This window comes from Myotis yumanensis, unplaced genomic scaffold (assembly GCF_028538775.1).
Source record: "Myotis yumanensis isolate MYYU_CA2020_CCGP unplaced genomic scaffold, mMyoYum1.0.hap1 SCAF_9, whole genome shotgun sequence".
Lineage (NCBI taxonomy): Eukaryota > Metazoa > Chordata > Mammalia > Chiroptera > Vespertilionidae > Myotis > Myotis yumanensis.
In genome coordinates this window covers 72,181,468-72,204,068 of record NW_027223760.1, presented here as the reverse complement: position 1 = coordinate 72,204,068, position 22,601 = coordinate 72,181,468, and the positions used below count along the sequence as shown (strand labels likewise).

General features: G+C 35.3%; 1 protein-coding gene across 1 annotated transcript in view; it reads left to right on the top strand.

The window, feature by feature from the left end:
- The window catches only part of SYPL1 (synaptophysin like 1), a 29,366-nt gene extending 10,095 nt beyond the window's left edge, over nucleotides 1-19,271 (top strand). Inside the window, exons 2-5 of the mRNA XM_070424640.1 lie at nucleotides 8,700-8,824; nucleotides 10,468-10,672; nucleotides 15,886-16,074; nucleotides 17,537-19,271. Of these exons, the coding sequence (XP_070280741.1) occupies nucleotides 8,700-8,824; nucleotides 10,468-10,672; nucleotides 15,886-16,074; nucleotides 17,537-17,668 (651 nt within the window). The 3' untranslated portion in view covers nucleotides 17,669-19,271. The remainder of the gene's footprint in view (nucleotides 1-8,699; nucleotides 8,825-10,467; nucleotides 10,673-15,885; nucleotides 16,075-17,536) is intronic.
- Nucleotides 19,272-22,601: the final 3,330 nt, after the last annotated feature.

The following is a 22,601-nucleotide window of genomic DNA, read 5'->3' as shown; positions in this document are numbered from 1 at the left end:
ATATTAATTTTAATAAAGCTTTTATTTCTTGTGTAAGTCTAAAAGTAGGTATAAATAGAAGGTCAGGTGTTTCCTTTTTGAACATCATTTGAGTAATGTAGTCTATCTATCTGTTTTTTAGAGAACCAGGCTGTAATATTAACTCTGAAGTTGCAGATCTCTAAATTAGTGATCTTCCATGTTTCTAGTGTGGATATGGTGGGCAGAGAGATAAGTAGAACTGTTTCTCTGGGGACATGAGACTGTCATAATGAGTATGGAACCTTTTTGACCTTAAGAGAAACTGGTTGTCATTCTGTCCCTGAATTATTACTATTACTAGAGGCCCGGTGCATGAAAATTCATGCACTGGAGGGGCGGGGTCCCCTCAGCCCGGCCTGCCCCCTCTCATAGTCCGGGAGCCCTCAGGGGCGGGAGGTAACCCGGCGATCAAGGGAAGGCAACGACCCATCACACCTCTGCTGCTGCCACTGACGGTAGCGCAAACCTTGGCTGGCCCTGGTTATCTGAGCCTCAGGCTGGCCCTGGGCGGCTGGGGGGCTGAGGGGACTGGGTGTCTCCGGAGGCAGGCATGTGGAGCGGCTGGGCCTGTCTGGAGGTGGGCCCGGCCTTGCTGCGCACCTGCCGCCCCAGTGGGGCTGAGGGGGCTGAGCACCGCCATCTTGTGGCTGTGGGTGCTGCCATCTTTGACGGTGGAGCAGTCAATTAGCATATTCCCTACTTATTGGCTGTGGGCGCCGCCATCTTTGCGGCATGAGGGTCAATTAGCATATTTCCTCTTTATTAAATAGGATTGTACAGATAGAATTTCATATCAGCAGTTTCACTTATTTATGGGATAGAAAGGGATGGGAAATGAATTTCACAAGTGGCAAAGAAATATACTAGATGTACCAGTTAATGCGGATTTTTTTCAATAGATGGAGTTACACATATGTTGATATATATACGATTTGATATGTATGTATTGACAACAAGCTTCAAAACTTCCTATGTCAAATTTTCTGACGGTGTTAACATCATAGATATTTTTTACACTTAAAAATGTCGAATTTCGTGCCCAAAAAAAAAAAAACATTTGTGGGAAGTTTCAATTCATTATTTTATTTTCAAGAAAAGTGCTGCTGAATACTTCAGGAAGCTTATGGTGAACATGCTCCATCTCAAGATACCTGTGAACACTGGTTTAAACGCTTTAAAAGTGATGATTTTGATTTGAAAGACAAAGAATGTCCAGGTCAACCGAGAAAGTTTGAAGACCAACAATTACAAGCATTATTGGATGAAGATGCATGTCAAACTCAAAAACAACTTACAGAAAGATTAAATGTTGCTTAGCAAACAATTTATGATCATTTACAAGCAATGGGAAAGATTTTAAAGGAAGGAAAATGGGTGCCACATCAACTGAACGAAAGACAAATGGAAAACCGAAAAGTCATCAGTAAAATGTTGCTTCAGCAGCACGAAAAGAAAGTCTTTTTTGCATCAAATTGTGACTGGTGATGAAAGTGGATTTATTTTGAGAATCCCAAATGCACAAAATCATGGGTTGATCCAGGTCAACCATCAACTGCAAGGCCAAATCGCTTCAGAAAGAAGACAATGCTCTGCATTTGGTGGGATCAGGAAGGTGTGGTGTATTTTGAGCTTCTAAAACCAGGTGAAACCATTAATACTGATCGCTACTGACAACAAATAATCAATTTGAACCATACTTTGATTGTAAAATGACCAGAATGGTTCATAGGTCAACACTCAACCACTGAGCCACACCGGCCAGGCTTTACCAATTATTAACTCTTAACTGAAGACTCCAAACTATGTGCTGGACATTACCTTGGGCTCTTTATATCTGTAACTAGATTCCATTTCTTTATATTTCTTCTTAGGGGTGGGGAGGGGGGGAATCCCGTGATAGTTATTATCCTGATTATGGCCCTGGGATCCATGGAAGGGAAAGCATTATACTGCTGTTCAACAGTGTATCAGACCCATTTGTTTCTTTTTTCCTTTGTTTCTATTGCCCTAGGAGAGTATTAGTGTGAGATATCTGAGGTTTTACTGCCTATGTTTTCTTCTAGAATTTTTATTATTTCGGGACTTACATTTAAGTTTTTTATCCATTTTGAGTTTATTCTTATGTATGGTATAAGCTGGTGATCTAGTTACATTTTATTTTGCATATATCTGTCCAATTTTCCTAACACCATTTATTGAAGAGACCATCTTTTTTTTTTTTTTTTTTTTAATATATTTTATTGATTTTTTACAGAGAGGAAGGGAGAGAGACAGAGAGTTAGAAACATCGATGAGAGAGAAACATCGATCAGCCGCCTCCTGCACATCTCCCACTGGGGATGTGCCCGCAACCCAGGTACATGCCCTTGACCGGAATCGAACCTGGGACCCTTCAGTCCGCAGGCCAACACTCTATCCACTGAGCCAAACTGGTTTCGGCTGAAGAGACCATCTTTACTCCATTGTATGCTCTTGCTTCCTTTGTCAAATATTAATTGACCATAATGGTGTGGATCAATTTGTGGGGGTGGGGGTGGGGGGGGTCTCTGCTTTAAAAGTGATGATTTTGATTTGAAATATTGTTCCATTGGTCTATATGCCTATTCTTGTGCCAGTACCATGCTGTTTTGTTACAGTAGCTTTGTACTATAGTTTTATTACAGTATTATGATCCCTGCAAGTTTGTTATTCATTCTCAAGAGTGCTGAGGCTTTGGGGGTCTTTTCTGGTTCCATTTAAATTTTTTAAATATTTGTTCCAGATCTGTGAAATACGCCATTAGCATTTTAATAGAGATTGTGTTGAATCTGCAGATTGCTTTGTGTAGTATGGACATTTTAATGGTGTTAATTCTTTTTTTTTTTTTTTTTTAAATATATTTCATTGATTTTTAACAGAGAGGAAGGGAGAGGGATAGAGAGTCAGAAACATCGATGAGTGAGAAACACCGACCAGCTGCCTCCTGCACACCTCCCACTGGGGATGTGCCCGCAACCAAGGTACATGCCCTTGACCGGAATCGAACCCGGGACCCCTCAGTCCGCAGGCCGACGCTCCATCCACCGAGCCAAACCGGTTTTGGCAATGGTGTTAATTCTTCAATCCATGAACACTGCATATGCTTCCACTTGTTCATGTCTTCCCGTTTCATTTTTTCAGTGTCCTGTAGTTTTCCGAGTACAGGTCTTTTATCTCCTTGGTTAAGTATATTCCTAGGTATCTTATTTTTTGTTGTTGCCATGGTAAATGGGATTTTTTTTTTAGTTTCTCTTTCTGACAGTTCATTATTGGTGTATAAAAATGACATCAATTCATGGGTGTTCATTTGTATCCAGTAGCACTTTGCCAAATTCATTTATTAAATCTAGCAGTTTTTTGGTGTATTCTGTAGAGTTTTCTATGTACAGTATCATGCCATCTGCAAATAATGACAGTTTTATAGCCTCCTTTCCGATTTTGATGCCTTTTATTTTTTTCTTGTCTAATCGCTGTGGTTAGGATTTCCAGTGCTATATTGAATAAGAATGGTGAAAGCAGACACCTGTCTTGTTCCTGATCTTAAGGAAAGCACTTTTAGTTTTTGCCAGTTGAGTATGATGTTGGCTGTAGGTTTGTCATATATGGTCATTATTATGTTGAGGTATGATCCCTGTATTCCCACTTTGCTGAGAATATTTATCATAAATGGTGCCAGATTTTATCAAATTTGCACCTACTGATATGATCATGTAATTTTTATTCTTCGTTTTGTTTGTGACGTATCACATTCATCGATTTGTGAATATTGTGCCAGCCTTCCATTCCTGGAGTAACCCTTTGTATATGATGTATGATCTTTTTGATGTATTGATGGATCCAATTTGCTAATATTTTGTTGAAGATTTTAGCATCTATAATCATCAAGGATATTTGCTGTAATTTTCTTTCTTTGTAGTGTCTTTATCTGGTTTTGGAATTAGAATAATGCTGGCTTTTTAAAAAGAGCTTGGAAGTCTTCTCTTCAGGTTTTTTTTATAATAGTTTGAGGAGGTTAGGTATCTGTTCTTAAAATGTTTGGTAAAACTCACCTGTGAAGACATCTGTCTATGACTTGTTTATTGGGAGTGTTTTGATTACTTCTTCATTTCTTGTTATCGGCCTATTCAGGTTTTCTGGTTCTTCCTGATTGAGTTTTGTAAGATTATATGTTTCTAGGAGTTTGTCCATTTTGCCCATGTTGTCCAATTTGTTGACATATAGTTATTTAAAGTATTTTCTTACAATGCTTTCTAGTTCTGTGATGTCAGTTGTTACTTCGCCTCTTTCATTTCTGATTTTATTTATTTGGTTCCTCTTTGTTTCTTGATGAGTCAGGCTAAAGGTTCATCAATCTTGTTTATCTTTTCTAATCATGGTTTCACTGATCTTTGTATTGTTTGTGTTTAGTCTGTCAGTTATTTCCGCTCCGATCTTTATTTTTCCTTCCTTCTACTTTGGGCTTTTCTTGTTCTCTTTTTAATTCGTTTTGTCGTAGGGTTAGATTGTTTATTTGAGCTTTTTCTTGTTTCTTGAGGTAGGCCTGCAGTGCTATGAACTTTCCTCTCGGGATTGATTTAGCTGTGTCCCAGAGATTTGGGGTGGTTGTGTGTTTGTTTTCATTTGTTTCCAGGAAGTTTCTGTTTTTTTCCTTGATCTCATTGGTAACCAATTCATTGTTTAATAACATGCTATTTAGCCTCCATATATTTGAATGTTTTTTTGTGTTTTTATTATAGTTGATTTTTAGTTTCATGCCATTGTGATCCGAGAAGATGCTTGATAAGATTTCCGTCTTCTTCAGTTTGTTAAGAATTATTTTGTGTCCTAACATGTCTATTTTTTAGAATGTTCCAGGTACACTTGAGAAGAATGTATATTCTGCAGCTTTGGGATGAAATGATCTGTGATTATCAATTAATCCCCCTGATCTGGTGTGTTGTTTTCTTCTTGATTTTTCTTCCAGAAGATCTATCCAGTGATGTCAGCAGGGTGCTAAAGTCCCCCTACTATGACTATATTGCTGTCAATTTCTTTCTAAAGTCCACCAAGAATATTCTTTATATTTTTAGATGCTTCTATATTTGCCAGTGTTATATTTTCTTGTTGTATCGATCCCTTTAATATGTAGTAACCTTCTTTGTCTATTTTATGGGCCTTTGTTTTGAAGTCTATTATGTCAGATATGAGTATTGCTACTCCTGCTTTTTTCTTTCCATTTTCATCTGTATGGAATATATTTTTTCATCCTTTCACTTTTGGGTTGTGTGAATCTTTTGCTTTGAGGTAAGTCTCTTGTAGATACTATACACACACACATATGACATATATACATATTTTCTTATTCAGGTACCCTATGTCTTCTGATTGGAGCATTTAACCCATTTACATTTAAGGTTATTATTGAAAGGTACTTATTTATTGCCATTTTCTTCTTTATACCCATCTTCCTCTCCAAAATCATCTTTTTCTTAAAGCAGTCCCTTTAACATTTCTTGCAACATTGGTTTAGTGGTAATGTACTCTTTTAGTCTTTTTTGTCTAGGAAGCTCTTTATTTCGCCTTCAATTTTAAATGATAGCCTTCCTGGGTAGAGTAGTCTTAGATTCAGCTCCTTGCTTTTCATTTCTTTGAATATTTCATGCCAATTCCTTCTGGCCTGAAATGTTTTTGTTGAGAAATCAGCTGACAGTCTAATGGGAACTCCTTTGTAGCTAACTTTCTGTCTCTCTCTTGCTACCTTTAAGGTTCTTTATTTGTCTTTAATGTTTGTCACTTCAATTATAATGTGTCTTGGTATGGGTCCCATGAGGTTCATCTTGTTTGGGACCCTCAGTGCTTCCTGCACTTATGTTACTTTTTCCTTCACCCACTGAGGGAAGTGTTCTTGTCGTTATCTCTTTAAACAAGTTTTCTATTTCTTGCTTCTCCTTCAGTTTCCCCTGTGATGCAAAATGTTGTTACGTTTCATGGTGTCCCAAAGATCCCTTAAACTATCCTGGTTTTAAATTCTTTTAATTTTTGCTGCTCTAATAGAGGGGTTTTTCTACTTTGTTCTCCATTCACTGATTTGAGCTTCCACTTCATTTAATCTACTTTTAATTCCTCCCCATGTATTTTTTTCCTTCCTGTGTATTCTTGATGTCAGACATGGTAGTCTTCATTTCTGACTTGTTCTTGTTCATGGTTTCTATTTCCTTGTTCATGCTATCATAATTCCCACTAATTGCCTTGTAATTCTCACTAAATTCCTTGAACATCTTTATAACCATTACTTTGAACTCTGTCATCAGATAAATTGCTTTCATCCATTTCATTTTTATGGAGATTCTTCCCTTTCTTTCATTTGGGGTTGTTTGTCTCCACATTTTAGCTGTCTCTTTGTGTTTGTTTCTATGTTATTAGGTAGAATTGCTTTCCCTCCCAGTCTTTGTGGGGTGGCCTTCTGTAGTAAATGTCCTGTGGGACTCAGTGGTGCAGTCTTCTTGATCTCCTGAGCTGAATACTCCAGGAATGTCTGTTTTATCTATTATATGAACTCTCCTGTTGTAATTTGGTCTTGATTGCTGTTGGCCTGTTCATGTGTGTGATCAACCCTCAGCTAGCCGACTGTGAGGCTCGACTCTGACCATGTCATGCAAGTTGTTGTACAGGAGTGCCAGTGGCTTCAATGGGCACGCAAGTGGCAAGTATCTTCGGAAGTGGTAGTGACAGGGTTCCGGGAAATCATAAATTTTACACTTGGATTATGATGATTTCAGATTAGAAGTGCCCTCAACACCTCCTTTTCTGCTCAAGGCCTTCATAGACTGAAATCCAGGTGTTGGCTGGGCTATATTCTCAACCAGAAGCCTGGCCAGAATAGGACCGGCTTCTGTGGCTCTAGAATGCATAGCAGCTGTGAAGCCAGTATTGGAGATAGAGGTCCTAGGAATTATCTTTTATCTTTTGTTCAGAAGTGACTACTGTTAAAATTTTAATGTATAACCTGTTTAGTTTTTGTTGTGTGTGAATACATAGATGTAGACACATACACAATGTATTGTTTTTATAAACTTTATATGTAATGACCATTTTTCTATATAATTAGATATTTCCTAACATTTTAATGACTACATAAGGTTGCATTGTTTAAATGGATTCTAATTTATTTGGTACCCTGTCAATGTTTAGGATGCTTCCAATTTTTTCCTTTACGAGAGCATTATTACTTTTTTGTTTTGTTTTTTGGCTTGATCAGGAAAACAGATTTCCAAGTGCTTTTTGAGACCTAGAATATCCACAGTGAGGTCTTATAAGCTCATGAAATAACATCACTTCTTTGTATACAATCTCTTGGTTTTATAGTTACCCTTGGGTTCCAAATAAAAACACCTCCAATTCACCCCTTTTGATTTTCATACCAATAAATAAGACTTTCTCTGAATTTCATACTCATATTTAATGGGTACCCCTGGAATAAATGAATTTATATGTGGTTTGGTATACAATTTTCTGTGTTATATTCAGGAGAAAATAAAATCACATTTGTTGAGAGTTGCAAGTAAATTTTTATTTTTATTTTTTTAATCCTCACCCAAGGATATTTTTAAGTCAGTTTTAAGAGAGAAACATCAGTTGCCTCCCATACACGCCCCAATCAGGAATCGAACCCACAACCTATGTATGTTCCCTGACCAGGAATCAAACCCACAGTCTTTTGGTGTACAGGATGATGCTCCAATTAACTGAGCCACCTGGCCAAGGCACAGTAAATATTTTAATGTTTTTCACCATCTATGTTTAAATTTATAGTTAAGAACTTTTATATTTTCTATAATCCTATATAATAAAGAGCTAATATGCAAATGGTTGTCACACCCTCACACTTGGGCCGTGGGACCTGAGGTTGTGCCCGCTGAGCTGGGGGACCTGAGGCTGTGCCCTCCCGCCCCGGCACTGGGGCTTGATGGGGGATCTGAGGCTGCGTCCCCCAGCCCTACGGAGCTTGATGGACGTGGGGCTGGCCGGGTCTTAGGCGATTTTGAGGCACACGTGGGTGGGCGGGGACTTGACCCTGGGTCCCATGGCGCACCCCAGACTCTTACAGGAGGGAGATTTTCGTACACATTTTACTAATTTTCTTTCATCTCTGACACTTCTATTATAGAGAAAGGGCAAATAGCAATATTAAAATATTTCCTCTAATTAATTCCTTTTTTTCTTTTTGCTTTTTATTTATTTTTAATTTTATTTTATTGTTTAAAGTATTACAAATAGTAGTACATATGTCTCCTTTTTTCCCCCCATTGACCTTCCCCTGGCCTCCTCTACCCTCCCCCCCCCCCCCCAGTGTCTTGTTTCCATTGGTTATGCTTATATGCATGCATACAAGTCCTTCGGCTGATCTCTTACCTCCTCCCTCTCACCCCTCCCCAACCTTCCCGCTGTAATTTGACAATCTGTTCAATGCTTCTCTGCCTCTGTATCTATCTTTAATTCCCTTTTAATGTGCACGAATTTTGTGCACCGGGCCACTAGTGTTATATATTTCTGTGATGTTTGTGAGCAGGTTTTTAATAATAATTTAAGGTTTTAATGAGCCATGTTTTGGGTGTAGTAATGCTTTTCTTCCCCCTTCCCTCTTTTTTTTTTTTTTTTTTTTTTTTTTTGTCTTTATGTAGGTTGCTTCTATCTTTGCTTTTGCCACCTGTGGAGGTTTTAAGGGCAAAACAGAAATTCTAGTGAGTTGTCCTCCTAAAATTACTGAAAATAAAACCATTACAGCTACTTTTGGTTATCCATTCAGGTGAGTTATTGTTTGTTTTTATGGTTTAACAACTCTTTTTACTTTCTTATTGACCCATTAAGATGTCCAGCAATTTATTAATCTTGGAGGATAAAAAGATTTTAATTGCATCCTCATTTGTAAATAGTGGTCATTGATACTCTGTCTGCCAACTGTTTCCCTAGTCTATGGTGAAATAAATTATAGAAAATGGGAGTAAGCATTTAGAAATTATTAAATGACATTGCCTTGACATTTGTATTCTATCATCCTACAGTGGATTAGAAATTTAATAAGAAAACAGAGACTGTTCTATCACCATAGTGTGACAAGTCATGATGTGGAAGCAAACACAACTTATGATAAAAATCCAAATTTCTCATGTGTTCGCCATTACTAAATAATAGTGTTCTTTATATAATTTTAGGACATGGATTTATGTGAAATGAGTTTCTATGGAGTTCCTATCCTATCATAAAACTTCATTTTCTTACCCTCAAATTAAAATGAATTTTTCTTGTTAATCCTCACCTGAGGATATTTTTCCTTTGATTTTTAGAGAGAGTAGAAGGGAGGGGGAGAAAGAGAGGAACATGAATGTGAGAGAGACACATCACTTGGTTGCCTCCTGTACTGGCCCCAACCAGGGCCAGGGTTCAAGCCTGCAACCAAGGTACATGCCCTTGACTAGAATCGAACCTGCAACCCTTCAGTCCACGGGCTGATCCTCTAACCACTGAACCAAACAGACCAGGGCCAAAATGAATATGTGTGAATTCTTCTATTTAACTTTAATATTCATTGAACAGTTATTGAATGTGTCCTATGTTTAAGCCATAGTGTGAAGCTCCTTTCACTTACTCTAACTACTTACTTGACCTCTCTAGGACTCAGTTTTTCTGTTAAATATATTGGAAATATTACCTATTAAGGTCATTTTGATGATTAAATTAATTCTTACATTAAAGATCTGTCAGTTAGCAAGTGCTTGGTATCAATGCCTCTCCATCTCCCAACTCTTCTCTTATAAATTTGTTGTACAAGGGAACTCTTACTGCATCTTTAGCAATAAGTACTCTTGTGAATTATGGATAGGGAAAATTAAAGACAAGGTGAAGTTGGCAGGTAATTAAATCCAGGATTAAAATGTGAATTATTATAATTGTTTCTCCTGGTGCTAGTCACACAGTCTCTTTCTTAGAATGGAATATTATGTCTCAAATTGTAAACTATTTTGTATCAGCCCTCTTACTATGTTACAGTTTTAATGCAGAAGATAGTATCTGAATTTGTAAATGTTTAAGTCTGTATTAAATCTATCACAAATCAGTTACTAGAATTAATGTATAGTTTGTATATATATTATGAAAATCTTAAATTCATTTTAATATTTGAATTTTTCCTTTTATTTCAAAAGGAAAATGTTTTTAATTTACAGGATAGAGCAAAGTACGTTTACAGTTATGAGTACATAAAGCACAGAGTTTTGTCGTGAATTATTATTTATTAATTGTTATTTTTCCATGCAAACAACTGTAAACCTACTTTTGCCTTGTCCTGTATTTGGGGAATATTTTTTTAAATGTCATTTTAATATTCTGCCTATGTATTCTTGTCTCTGTTGGGGGAGTCCAGATAATTTATTGGTGCCTTTCTTTTAATAGGTTGAATCAGGCATCATTTCAGGCTTTTCCAGTAGATGTGTGTAATATAAGTTGGAACAAGCTAGTCCTTGTTGGAGATTACGCTTCTTCTGCACAATTCTATGTTACGTTTGCAGTCTTTGTCTTCCTGTACTGCATTACTGCTCTTCTGCTCTATGTTGGTTATACAAACCTATATCGGGATAGTCGAAAACTTCCCATGATTGTAAGTAATCACTTTCCTTTTATACAAAAATAATTTGTATATGATAAATATGTATTATATTTGCAATAAAATACAGATTTCCTTACACTGTAAATAAAAATTCTTCTCATGAGCGAGTTCAACATATTTTGACCTATGTTTGCCATGAGGTTGAGTTTTCTCCTGTTGTCATGTTTAAGCCAATTCTTTTAGGGTGTTTGAAGCACTTTTTCTGTACTCTCGGGAGTGCTGAGGTTTTCTTCTTATTCTGTTTTAACCTGGGAAAACCTCAGGTACTTAATAGAGCATCTTAGGTTGCAAGTAGCAGAGAAATTAAGTAGAACTGCTGACCATACTAGTAGTTTCATAACTGTGGTCCTACTTCTTACCTTTTTTCTCTCTTCTCAAAGACCCCCTGTATGCCTCTACAATATGATCTTGAGATTAATAGTCAAGAAATTAGCAAACTATAGCCCACAAGCCAAATCTGATTCATTGTTTTTGTTTTAATAAAGTTTTTTTGGAACATAGCCGCACTCAGTCATTTACAATATTGTCTATGACTGCTTTCATGCTACAGTGGCAAAGTTAAGTACTTATAACAGAGATAAAAAATATTTACTGTCTTGCCTTTTTTTAAGAAAAAAAATTGCTGACTCCTGGTCTAAATTCCTTAATTGCTTAAGTTAAAACCTGATGCAGATAATTCTATAAGTATTAAAGAATTCAGCATTAGTGGCATTCATGAGTTAATTTTGAAACTTTAGATGACAACAAAAGATTTGGATTTGAAGTCCTAGCACCATTCTTGACTTTAGTCTGCTGAGCTAAAGAATAGAAATAATCTCTAATATTTATTAGTAGAATCTGCCCTGGATCATTGGTGACAGATTCAGAGATAAGCCATGGGTTTAAGCTTGACCTCCACTACAGAAAAATAAGTACAAAGGCAGTATTAGTGTTACTGACTTGAAGGGAGAACCAGAGGTGTTTTTGTGATACTGGTCATTTATATCTTGAGAAAATACTGACATGCTAATTATTTATGAGTTTACTTTAAAGAGAAGATATTTAAATATGAAGAAATTATGAAATAAGATAACAGGTTTTATTTATTTACTTATTTTTAATTTTTGCTGCCTGGATCATAAGAATGCAAATGGTAAGTAAGGAATAAAACAATTTTTTATCATCCATGTTTATTTCATTTTTTATATATAGAAGAGATTCTTAAACCTGACATTTTCATAAAACATTTCTTTATTGTTAGGTGCCTTCCAGAAAGATAGACATCAACTATTTGTAATCCTTAATCAACAGAAATTACATGTTTGGCAGCTATAAAACTATAATGATCAGATAATATATTTTGTTAAAATTCTTTATAACTTATATTTAAATGAAGACATTTCTTGCTATGTTGGCATTATCCCAACAAATTTTTAAGTTAAATTTAGCAGTGAGCCTTTCATTTCTCATATTTTGTTTAATAAGCTTTAAAGTGACCACACTTTTAAAAGCAACATTCAAATCTAGTTTTTTTCTTTTTTCAAAAATGTTTATTGATTTCAGAGAGGAAGGGAGAGGGTGAGAGAGATAGAAACATCATGATGAGAGAGAATCATTGATCAGTTGCCTCTTGGATGCCCCACACTGAGGATCAAGCCTGCGATCCAGGCATATGCCTTGACCAGGGAACCAACCCTGACCTTGTTCATAGGTCAATACTCAACCTCTGAACCATGCCGGCTGGGCCAAATCTAGTTTTTTTTGTGGAAGGTTTTTCTGTCTAATAAAACTGATCTAGTTGCATCAATCAGAAAGTTAAAAGTAATTTTTCACCTCAGTGTTCAATTAGTGGTCATATAGAGAGGTAATTCAGAATTAATTACTTAAGTGTTTTTTTGTTGATATAGCATATAATAGATGCTTTTTGTAGTAAAAGTCCAGCTTCTAAATTAAATTTTGAGTTCTACTTTTATTTTATTTTATTTTTTAAATATATATCTTTATTGATTTCAGAGAGGAAGGGAGAGGGAAAGAGAGATAGAAACATCAATGATGAGGGAGAATCATCGATTGGCTGCCTCCTGCACATCCCCTACTGGAGATCAAGCCCGCAACCCAGACATGTGTCCTTGACCGGAATCAAACCTGGGACCCTTCAGTCCGCAGGCAGACGCTCTTTCCACTGAGCTAAACCAGCTAGGGCTTGAATTCTACTTTTAATTTAAACATATGTAAAAAAATTTTCTCGAGATACCCAAATTTTTAAATATAGCCAAATATGGCATTGGTCTTTTATTTTAAAGTACTGTTTGTTAATGATGACATTCTTTTATTTTAGCAATCCTCTGCTAAGGTATTTCTAGGAACATTTCAATTGTGACATTAAATCCACTAGAGGCTCAGTGCACGAAATTGTGCATGGGTAGGGTCCCTAGGCCTAGCCTGCAATCAGGGCCATTTTCCGCCTGATTGCCAGTTTCCAGTCCTGCCCAGTCGTCATTCACTCTGGTTCCCCGTGGTTCCCCATTGGCCACCCAGCGATTGGAAACTGTGGGCTGCGGGGAGGAACCGAGAGGTGGTCAATGCACCTTATAGCGACTAGCTGATCAGTCATTCTGGTCGTTATGCCATTATGGTTGCCGGCCTTTTATTATATAGGATTATAGTTCCCTTTTTAAGTAAATGTACTACTTTTTTGTGTTAAGTAGCAGGAACTTAAGGGTTCTAGGCCATGTGGAGAATCAAAAATACCATAAAATAAAACCAAACAAATGTAGGGTATCCCAGATCCTAAAAATCTCTTATAAATCATATCCTGATGATTGGTAGGACTAGGACTCCCATAGGCAGCTGCAGTGTGAACTGCTGCAGAACTCCAGGTATGCATGGTGCATTGTCTTAACTAGAATCCTGAGCAGGACAAAATCTATCTTCAGAGACCCACATTTCCTCCTCATCCTAGGGTTACTCAGTGCATCATTTTCAGAAAAGTTTTTGAAGTATAAGAATGTCATGTCTTGCAGAAACCGGTTTGGCTCAGTGGATAGAGCGTCGGCCTGCGGACTGAAAGGTCCCAGGTTCGATTCCGTTCAAGGGCATGTACCTGGGTTGCGGGCACATCCCCGGTGGGGGGTGTGCAGGAGGCAGCTGATCGATGTTTCTCTCTCATCGATGTTTCTAACTCTCTGTCTCTCTCCCTTCCTCTCTGTAAAAAATCAATAAAATATATTTAAAAAAAAAAAAAGAATGTCATGTCTTAAGCCATCAGCCAAGTAGATTTAAAGAACATAATCATGAAAGGGAAAAACCAGCTTGTTGTTTAATTTGGAGGGAAAAAACCTAAAAATTAAGAGGATTTGATGTATATATTGGTCAAAGCTGTGAACTTGAACCCAGAGATTACTTTTTAAACATGTGATAACCTCATACATACTACTTCTCAGTCCTCCAAAAGTCATTGTATTTCTAGCAAGGGTTTAGAAAATGTCTACCTGCAGCAAAAAGGAACTCCCTCAGTGCAAAAATTTAAGCTATAAAGTTTCTGTCCTTTTCTCTTTGATCTACATTTGTTAAAAGGATCAGTAACAGTAGAAAGCTCAGATACAAAATGTAAATACCTCCATGTCTATAAAGTTAGTCGTATTGTTTTGGGTTCTCTAATCACAAGATATTTATTCAATGTCATTTTGACCAAGTGGACAAGCTACATGTAACATAATTTCTGTATTTCGTAAGAGTTACTGGTGTTTATCCTAAATAAATAACTAAGAGCTGGCTGGCAAAAGTAATTAAAAACTAATCAGATTCATTTTTAAAACAAAACACTTGTGGGATAAGCTCCAGAATCCATTCCTGAGCTTGGAGTTTCGCTGCAGCTGTGTACAAACTCATACTAGTAGCCTTGAGTATACCCTAATACCTAACATTAAAAGATAGAAATTTTACATGATTCCCACTTTGGTCTTTAATTTAAAGGAAGACTAAAAAAAAATGGGACTTATATTTTATATTACACAAATGCATATTTTTAAAAAGTGTTATTTAGATCTTTATAACAATACTAATTGACAAATTTTAGTTTCTCAGCAGAAAGGATTGAGCAAGAGTAGATGTTTCTTTTCCTTTCTTCATCCTATTAGTTCGAGAAGAAACTATCCAAAATATTAAAAACTTCAGTTCTGATTTTAGAATATAATAACTAGCAAAGACTTTAGAAAATTACTAGGATAAGATATTTTCAGAGAGATTTCTTTCTTGTTCTTTTATTATTATAATGAGCATTCTGAAAATTTCATGATCATGAATTTAAAAAGACTAGTCTTCCTGATAAGGCTTTTCACCATTCGATTTTGCATATCATGGAGAATTAGATTTAAAGTTAGTTTTGTCAGAATAATCTGATAAAGCAGACGAAGAGTAAGGGAGTTAAAGAGTATATGCAAGGGATTATATTGAAGGACCTTAGAATATAAATTAAGGAGGGAAATTAGAGCATAAATGAGGTTGAGAGACAATAAACAAGTGCTAAGATCAGATTGTAGGTCTCCATGGGGGATGTTTTTAAGGTGCAGTGCCAGAGAGAGGTAGCTGGAAAGAGAAGTGCTAGTGGGGAGTGGGCTGTTTAAAATAGAGAATTTGAAGGGATACAATTATTGGTAATAAGGGTCTAAGATATGATCCTGGGAGTGAGTGGCTTAGGTATGCTTGTGGTAAGGGCTATGTAAAACCTTGATTTCTTTTTTTTTTTTTTTAATATGTTTTATTGATTTTTCCACAGAAAGGAAGGGAGAGGGATAGATAGTGAGAAACATCAATGAGAGAGAAACACCGATCAGCTGCCTCCTGCACACCCCCCGCTGGGCATATGCCCGCAACCAAGGTACATGCCCCAGACCGGAATCGAACCTGGGACCCTTCAGTCCGCAGGCCGACGCTCCATCCACTGAGCCAAACTGGCTAGGGCAAACCTTGATTTCTAATGTAAATATCTTTCACTCCTAAAGAGATGATTGAGTCTTATTTAGTGTTGTTGCTCAGGCTTTGGGCTAGTAATAATAAACAGCAATGTTTATTATGTTGACTGTGCCCTTTTTTATAAAGTGTACATGAAGGCCATTTCTCAGTACCATGGGATTTGATGTAATCTCAATTCCTTCATTATGGATTTAAATTTAGTATTTTTAAATTTACTGTTCATTATTAATTCATACTTCTTTTTAATTTAGGACTTTGTTGTTACTCTTGTTGTCACATTCTTGTGGCTGGTGAGCACTTCAGCCTGGGCTAAAGCTCTTACAGATATTAAAACAGCTACCAGTCACAGTATTGTCCAGGAACTTGCACCCTGTCATTCTTCAGAATTGAAGTGTTATTTTGGCTCTGTGACTAGTATGGGATCCCTAAATGTATCTGTGGTATGTATGCAGTATTTATAAGATATTTCATTTCGCTTATTGAAAAACCTTACCTAATAATTTAAGAAAACAATAGCTTTTAATAATTTCTAGATGTGTTGGGTTTTATTTTTAGTAAACTGTCAGAATCCTGGTTACCATATAATCTTTACCTTTATAACAACAAAGAAAAGTTTGTGAGAAAAGTTAGAAAATGGGTTTGAACAAGATCATAATTGAGTCTTTTTTATCATTAAAATTGACTAGGCAAGACTTTTACCTGATAGGTATTTATAATAGTCACTAGCATTTATTAAGTCAGTATGTCAGGTGTTACACTAAGGGCATTACACTCATATCTTACGTGATCCAACAATCTAAGGGAATGTGGGAGGTGGCACTATTATCTTCACTTTACAACTGGGAAAAAATGTAGCTCCTGTTAGTTCACCCAAGTTGGCAAACCAAGGTTTGAACTAGATCTGACTTTATAACTCGTTCTCTAATCTTACTTGCTCTGAGTATGAAAGTAATACTTTTCTGGCTTAATAAATAACCTAAAAAATTAAGTCTACATAAATGTACATATTCTTCAGTCCTCTATTTTACCAAAATTCAGATCAATATATAATTAAATATAATGTTATATGGAGTATATTATGTTTAGGAACGTCTTCGTGTCTTTTTAAGGAAGTGTTGGATGAAGTTAGCACTGCCTTATAAAGCAATTTGGCCAAATTTTTGCTTTATAACTTTGTAATCGAAAAGTCACCTTTTTTGCACTTACACCGATTGATAATATCTGAAATGGACAGTTTCAGAAATGTTTTTGTATGCAAATATACAAAAAGGTATAAAGCTTTGCCTTCAGTAATATGATAGTACTCTCAAGCTTCTTATCCCACTCTTACTTCATATTCTTTTTATAAATATAGGAACATATTTATATTTCTTGAATTTAGGGAAAAAATGTGAAAAATAGGGCAGCTTCAGTTTATTCATCTTTGAGACTTCTTACCAAATTTATACCAGAGACTAATGTAAGATGTGAAATAAAGTTCTTCTGACTCCTTTTCTCTTCTACCTATTGTTGGAGTAGGAAAGATGGTAGGTAGTAGGGGGTATAAAGTAGGGAAGTAGGAAAAAATACACAAAGGCAACTTAAAGGAGGGATTTAGTTACGCTCTCAAATTTAATCCTATTTTTTATAGTAGTGAGCATGCAAAAATAAGATTTATTTTTAGTCATGGCTTTATATGTTACAAACTTAGAGATTTAGCTTTTTTCATTGGGAATAAGTCATTATATATTCAAATTTGGCGTTTAAATATAAAGTATTTTTTATTCCATGTCATATGTAATTTAAACTTCAAATGAAATGATGGTATACTGCCTGGAAATGTTAAGGATTTAAGGAAAACTAAGATGGGTATGAATATTTAAGTAGATATTAGATCTTCATGTTTATTTTTCTCTTTCTTAGATCTTTGGCTTTCTGAATATGATACTTTGGGGAGGAAATGCATGGTTTGTGTACAAGGAGACCAACTTACACAGTCCATCAAATACTTCTGCTTCTAATACCCAAGGAGGTGTTCCACCTACTGGAATATAATTTAAGGGAGAAGTACACTGTATAAAATATACGTCTCTACTATGACCTGTTGTCAACATCTTGAGAAGCATTATGTGTTTCTAATAAAAGTAATGGCTTTTTCAATAAATTGGTGGGTTTAAAATTTTGCTGCTTTTTTACACAAAGCCTGTACCTTTCCCAGAAATTTAAGATGTAAATGTATTCGTACATGTAAATTTGAAAATTCAGGGCCTATTATGAGATGATACACATTTTAAATGAACATTAATTTCTTCACTAACTTGTTTGCCTTCCAGAGTGTTTACACCTTAAGCTTAACATATATCTTCACTCAGAAAAGAGTTATATTGTCATATCATAATAGGAAGAAAAATCTATTTGGAATATACACTACTGTCAGTTTGTACAGATCATATACCTAAGACCTATCTTTAAGAAAGCCTTGATTACATAAATCATATTTAGAAAAAAACATATTTAGTTGAGAATTTATATCTGGACATTGTTTATATGTATGGAAAATTTTTAATTGCAAAGACTGGGTGTATGTTTTATTTGTTTTTCTAAATGACCTACAGTACTTAATAGGTGTGCTAAAATGTTCTGGGAGTGGGGTTGAAAATTTTTAATAGGTGTGTGTTAAATGAATAATTCTGTCTCATAAGATGTAAGCTTCCATTATGCTGATTGTTTAATAGACTTGCTATATAAGCAGAAAGAACATGGTTCAACTAGATATTTTTATATTTATGGGCATTACTCTTAGTGATATTTGTTGTCCTTTGTTGCTCATGCCACTTAACTGCAGGTTGAGACCTATTCTTCTTGCAAGTAGAATAAAATAATGCACTTTTTTTGGCAGACCCTATTCATATGGTTAAAAAAATTAAGATTGCCTTTTATTTTTGAAACCTTTAATATTTAGATTCAATGAAGTTGTTATTGAATTTAGCATTGATATTGTAAAATAAATGCAATTCGGATTTCATATTTCTTAACATTCATTCTTATTTCACAAATGGTTGATAAAGAAATTATGCATCATAAACAAGGAATCTTTGATGTTTTTAATTTGTATTTCTCTGATTGCTATTGAGGTTGGTGATCTTTCTTTGTATTTAATGGCCCCTTAGGTTTCCCCTATTCTGTATTGCCTATTTATCTTTATGGATTGTGCTTTTTGTGTCTTTAGGTATATTTTGAATCCAGGGCTTATTCACATTTTGTTTCCTAATCTTTTTGTTGTACAGGCCAGATTTTGTATTCTTACCACTTGATTGTTTATTTGTGAAGCATGTCTTGCTACTGCCTTATTTTTGTTGATTTTATTCATGACAAGAATTGTCAGTATGAGAACATATCTTTTATGCAACCAACTTAATAAAGAAGTCAAAAGAAAAAGTGCACTGATTGTTATATTACAAAGAAACCTTCATCTTAAAGGCATGAGCAATGCAAAATAAAATTAATTTTCAAAGCAAGCAATAGAATATCACAGTAGTTTGTTGGGTTTTTTTTTTATGTTTGGCAAGGAATAAAAGATAAAAAATGCTTTGGAGACCCTGCGTCTATCCTTTTTTTTCATGTTTGGCAAGGAATAAAAGATAAAAAATGCTTTGGAGACCCTGCGTCTATCCTTTTTTTTCTTTCAATCTCATTTTTTAAATGTTTATAACCTTCAAGCAAAACCTTTTCTAATTGACTGTCCATCAATTAGGCACACAGGTTCTTGATTAAGTGTGCATGCCCTGGAGCCTAACTGAATTTTAATCTTGGCTTCACCACATACTAGCTAATTAACTAAGCAAATTACTTACCCTCTGTATGCCTCAGTTTGGTTATCTGAAAAATAGGAATAAGAATGCTATGGACCTAAAAGTACTTAAAAGGATAAAGTGGGTTAATAGACATAAACTCCTTTGACCTAAGAGAGTATTTATGAGGATGAAGGGAGATAATAAATGTAAAGGCCTTAGGAACAATGTTGAAAAAAAGTAGGTTGTTTATAAATGTTTACTATGATTACTAACTTGATAGCATCTAAAAGAGACTCTTAACCTGGAGTCCATGGGAAGGGTGGTGGTCTGGAACAGAAAGGCAGGACAAGCTTCAGGATTACATGAGCCTCCCTTTATTTTCCCCAAAGAGTTTCGGGTGTCTTGGTGTTTATATGTCTGTTATGGTAGAAGTACTTAAAGTTAAGGACATTAAAAGTTAATAACTATTGAGATTACGGTAGATCTAGAAAGCAGTCCATTTTGTTGCCTTTTCACTCCCTGATTTTGAGTCAACATTAGAGGGCTCAGTAATTTATAGGATAATTTCCAGTATGGAAGAAATAACAGCTTTGAATTTTACTCAGTGGTAGGTTACAAAGAATTATTTGTAAACAGCATCAGTACTAATGTTTTGTGAATTGAGGTCAATTGGATAATGATACTTAAAATAATTACTAACCTGCTGTAAATGTTAAGGACAATATTGCTTTCTGTGTCACACTTAATTTTTAAATGTATGTAGTATTTAAGATAAATAAGTATAAGCTATAATATATAACTGAGTCCCCACCAGTAGGTTGAACAAATATTAACATTTTGTTTTCTTTATGTCAGATTTGCTTTGGTTTTGCCTTTTTAAGGAAATAAAAGATCACAGCTACAGCTTTTTCCTTTCTGAAGTACAGTTAGATTTTTCTCACCTTTCACTAAAATAGCACTGGGAAAAATATTTTTGGGAATGTGTGAAGCCTTCTCTAGGACATCACTACAAGTAGAACTGTTGGAAAGTGAGATACATTTCAGTTGTAACGGGTATTACAAAATTGTTCAGTAAAGTGCTTGTACCAATTGAGTTTCCCACCAACAATATATGAGTCTCTCTCTTGCCCCATATCCTTGCCAGTATTTGATGTTATTGGACCATAGAGCCAATCTGATGGGTTTGAAATGATATTTTGATATTTTTTTAATTTGTAGCTCTCTGATTGTTATTGAGGTTGGTGATCTTTCTCTGTATTTATTGGCCACTTGGGTTTTTCCTATTCTGTGTTGCCTATTCATCTTCATGGTTGGTTTAGTGCTTTTTGTGTCTTGAGAAATCCTCAATGTCATAAAGATAACCATCTCTGTTTTCTTCTGAATTTTAGTTTTGTTTTTTACTTTTAGGTCGTTAAGGCAATTAATATAGGAACAGAGAAACCTGACAGAATGATCTGTGTTTGGACTTGTAGGCAAGGAAGTAGACAATATTGTCATGAGAGTAGAGTAGCTAGGTAGGGAAGAAGGTGAAAACAGAGAGATGGGAGGAAAGGAAGGAGACTGACCAGCAATCCTGGTAAGTTCAAAGAACAGGTGTGGGAATTATTAGAATGAGAGGACTGAAAAGGTGGCTGATTGTGGTCAGAAAGAATTTGGAGGGGCAATTAGGGTAATAAGGTATTGGATGTGGTTATGAAGGTGAATGAATAAAGTGTAATGGAGACAAGAAAAACCAGAGTACTCCCCAGGTTCTTGGGAATGAAATTGTGATTAAAGTACTATTTATCTTAGATCTCTACTTGGGTCATATAGCTTCCTTCTCAATTCTGATAATAGATCAATAGATTCTGTAAAAAGACAAACACATAAATCTATTCTTTCTTGAAACAATCTAGCAATGGTCAGAATAGCCGTAATGTTCATCACATAGGAAAATGGCTTGAAACTCCTTTCTGTAATTATAGACAAACCTAGGGTTTCAGGTCTATCCAGAAGTAAAGGATCTACATGATACTTTTTGTCAATAGGAAACAATGCTACTCAGACTTTAATATGCATATAAACTAATTATCTGAGGAATGTGTTAAAATGCAGATTATGGTTTAGTAGGTCCAGAGTGAGGCCTAAAATTCTGCATTTCTCCTGGTTCTAAAATTATGCTGATAGCTGCTAATCAGTGGATGAATCAAATATTTTCCTCTCTAAAAACACAATTATTAAAAGCATGGCCCATTTGGAACTGATCTTGCCATCAAGAAAGTATATGCTCTAACTAATGGACATAAGACACTGGCGGGTAAGGGAGGGCAGGGGTTTGTGAAGGGTGGGGGGGATAAAAAGGGCACTTATGTAATACCCTTTGTAATACTTTTAGCAAAAATTTAAAAAAAAAAGTATATGCTCAGGAGAACTGATGATAAATTTGTCATTTTGATTTCCTAGGATTATGATGATGACTAATGGGGTATGGTAAATACCCAAAGACCATCAGGTTGTGACAGAATCAAACTGTACTTTGAAATGGAAAGATAGGAGGTAGTTTACATCTGCTACAATAAGTGAATTTAGCAAAGTTGCTGCATACAAGATAAATATATAAAATAAATTGTTTTTCTATAAAAATACTGTTAAAATGGCATAAAAATAACTACTTAGGGGTAAATCTGACAAAATGTACAAACCTGTACAAAGTGTACAAACCTGAAAACTAAAACACTGCTGAGAGAAGGTAAACCTATATAAATGGAGAGTTGTACAATGTTCGTGAGTCAAGAAATTCAGTATTAAGATGTCAATTCTTCTTAAATTGATCAATAGACTCAACACAATTCCAGTAAAAAGCCCCAAAATGCTTTTTGTAAATTGACAACCTGATTCTAATACTCATATGGAAATGCAAATGATCTCTAACAGCCAAAACAACTTGTAAAAGAGGAATAACACAGACTTTTAAGACATTATATAACAAAGGTTGGGAAAGACCTATGTACTGAAAACTACAAAACATTATTAAAATATATTGAAAAAGAATGAAATGAAAGATATTCTATGTTCATGGATGAGAAAAATTAACATAGTTAAAATGGCCATATTACTTATCCAAAGCAATATACAGATTTAATGTAATCCCCATCAAAATTTCAATGTCATTTTTTAAAAAATATATTTTATTGATTTTTTACAGAGAGGAAGGG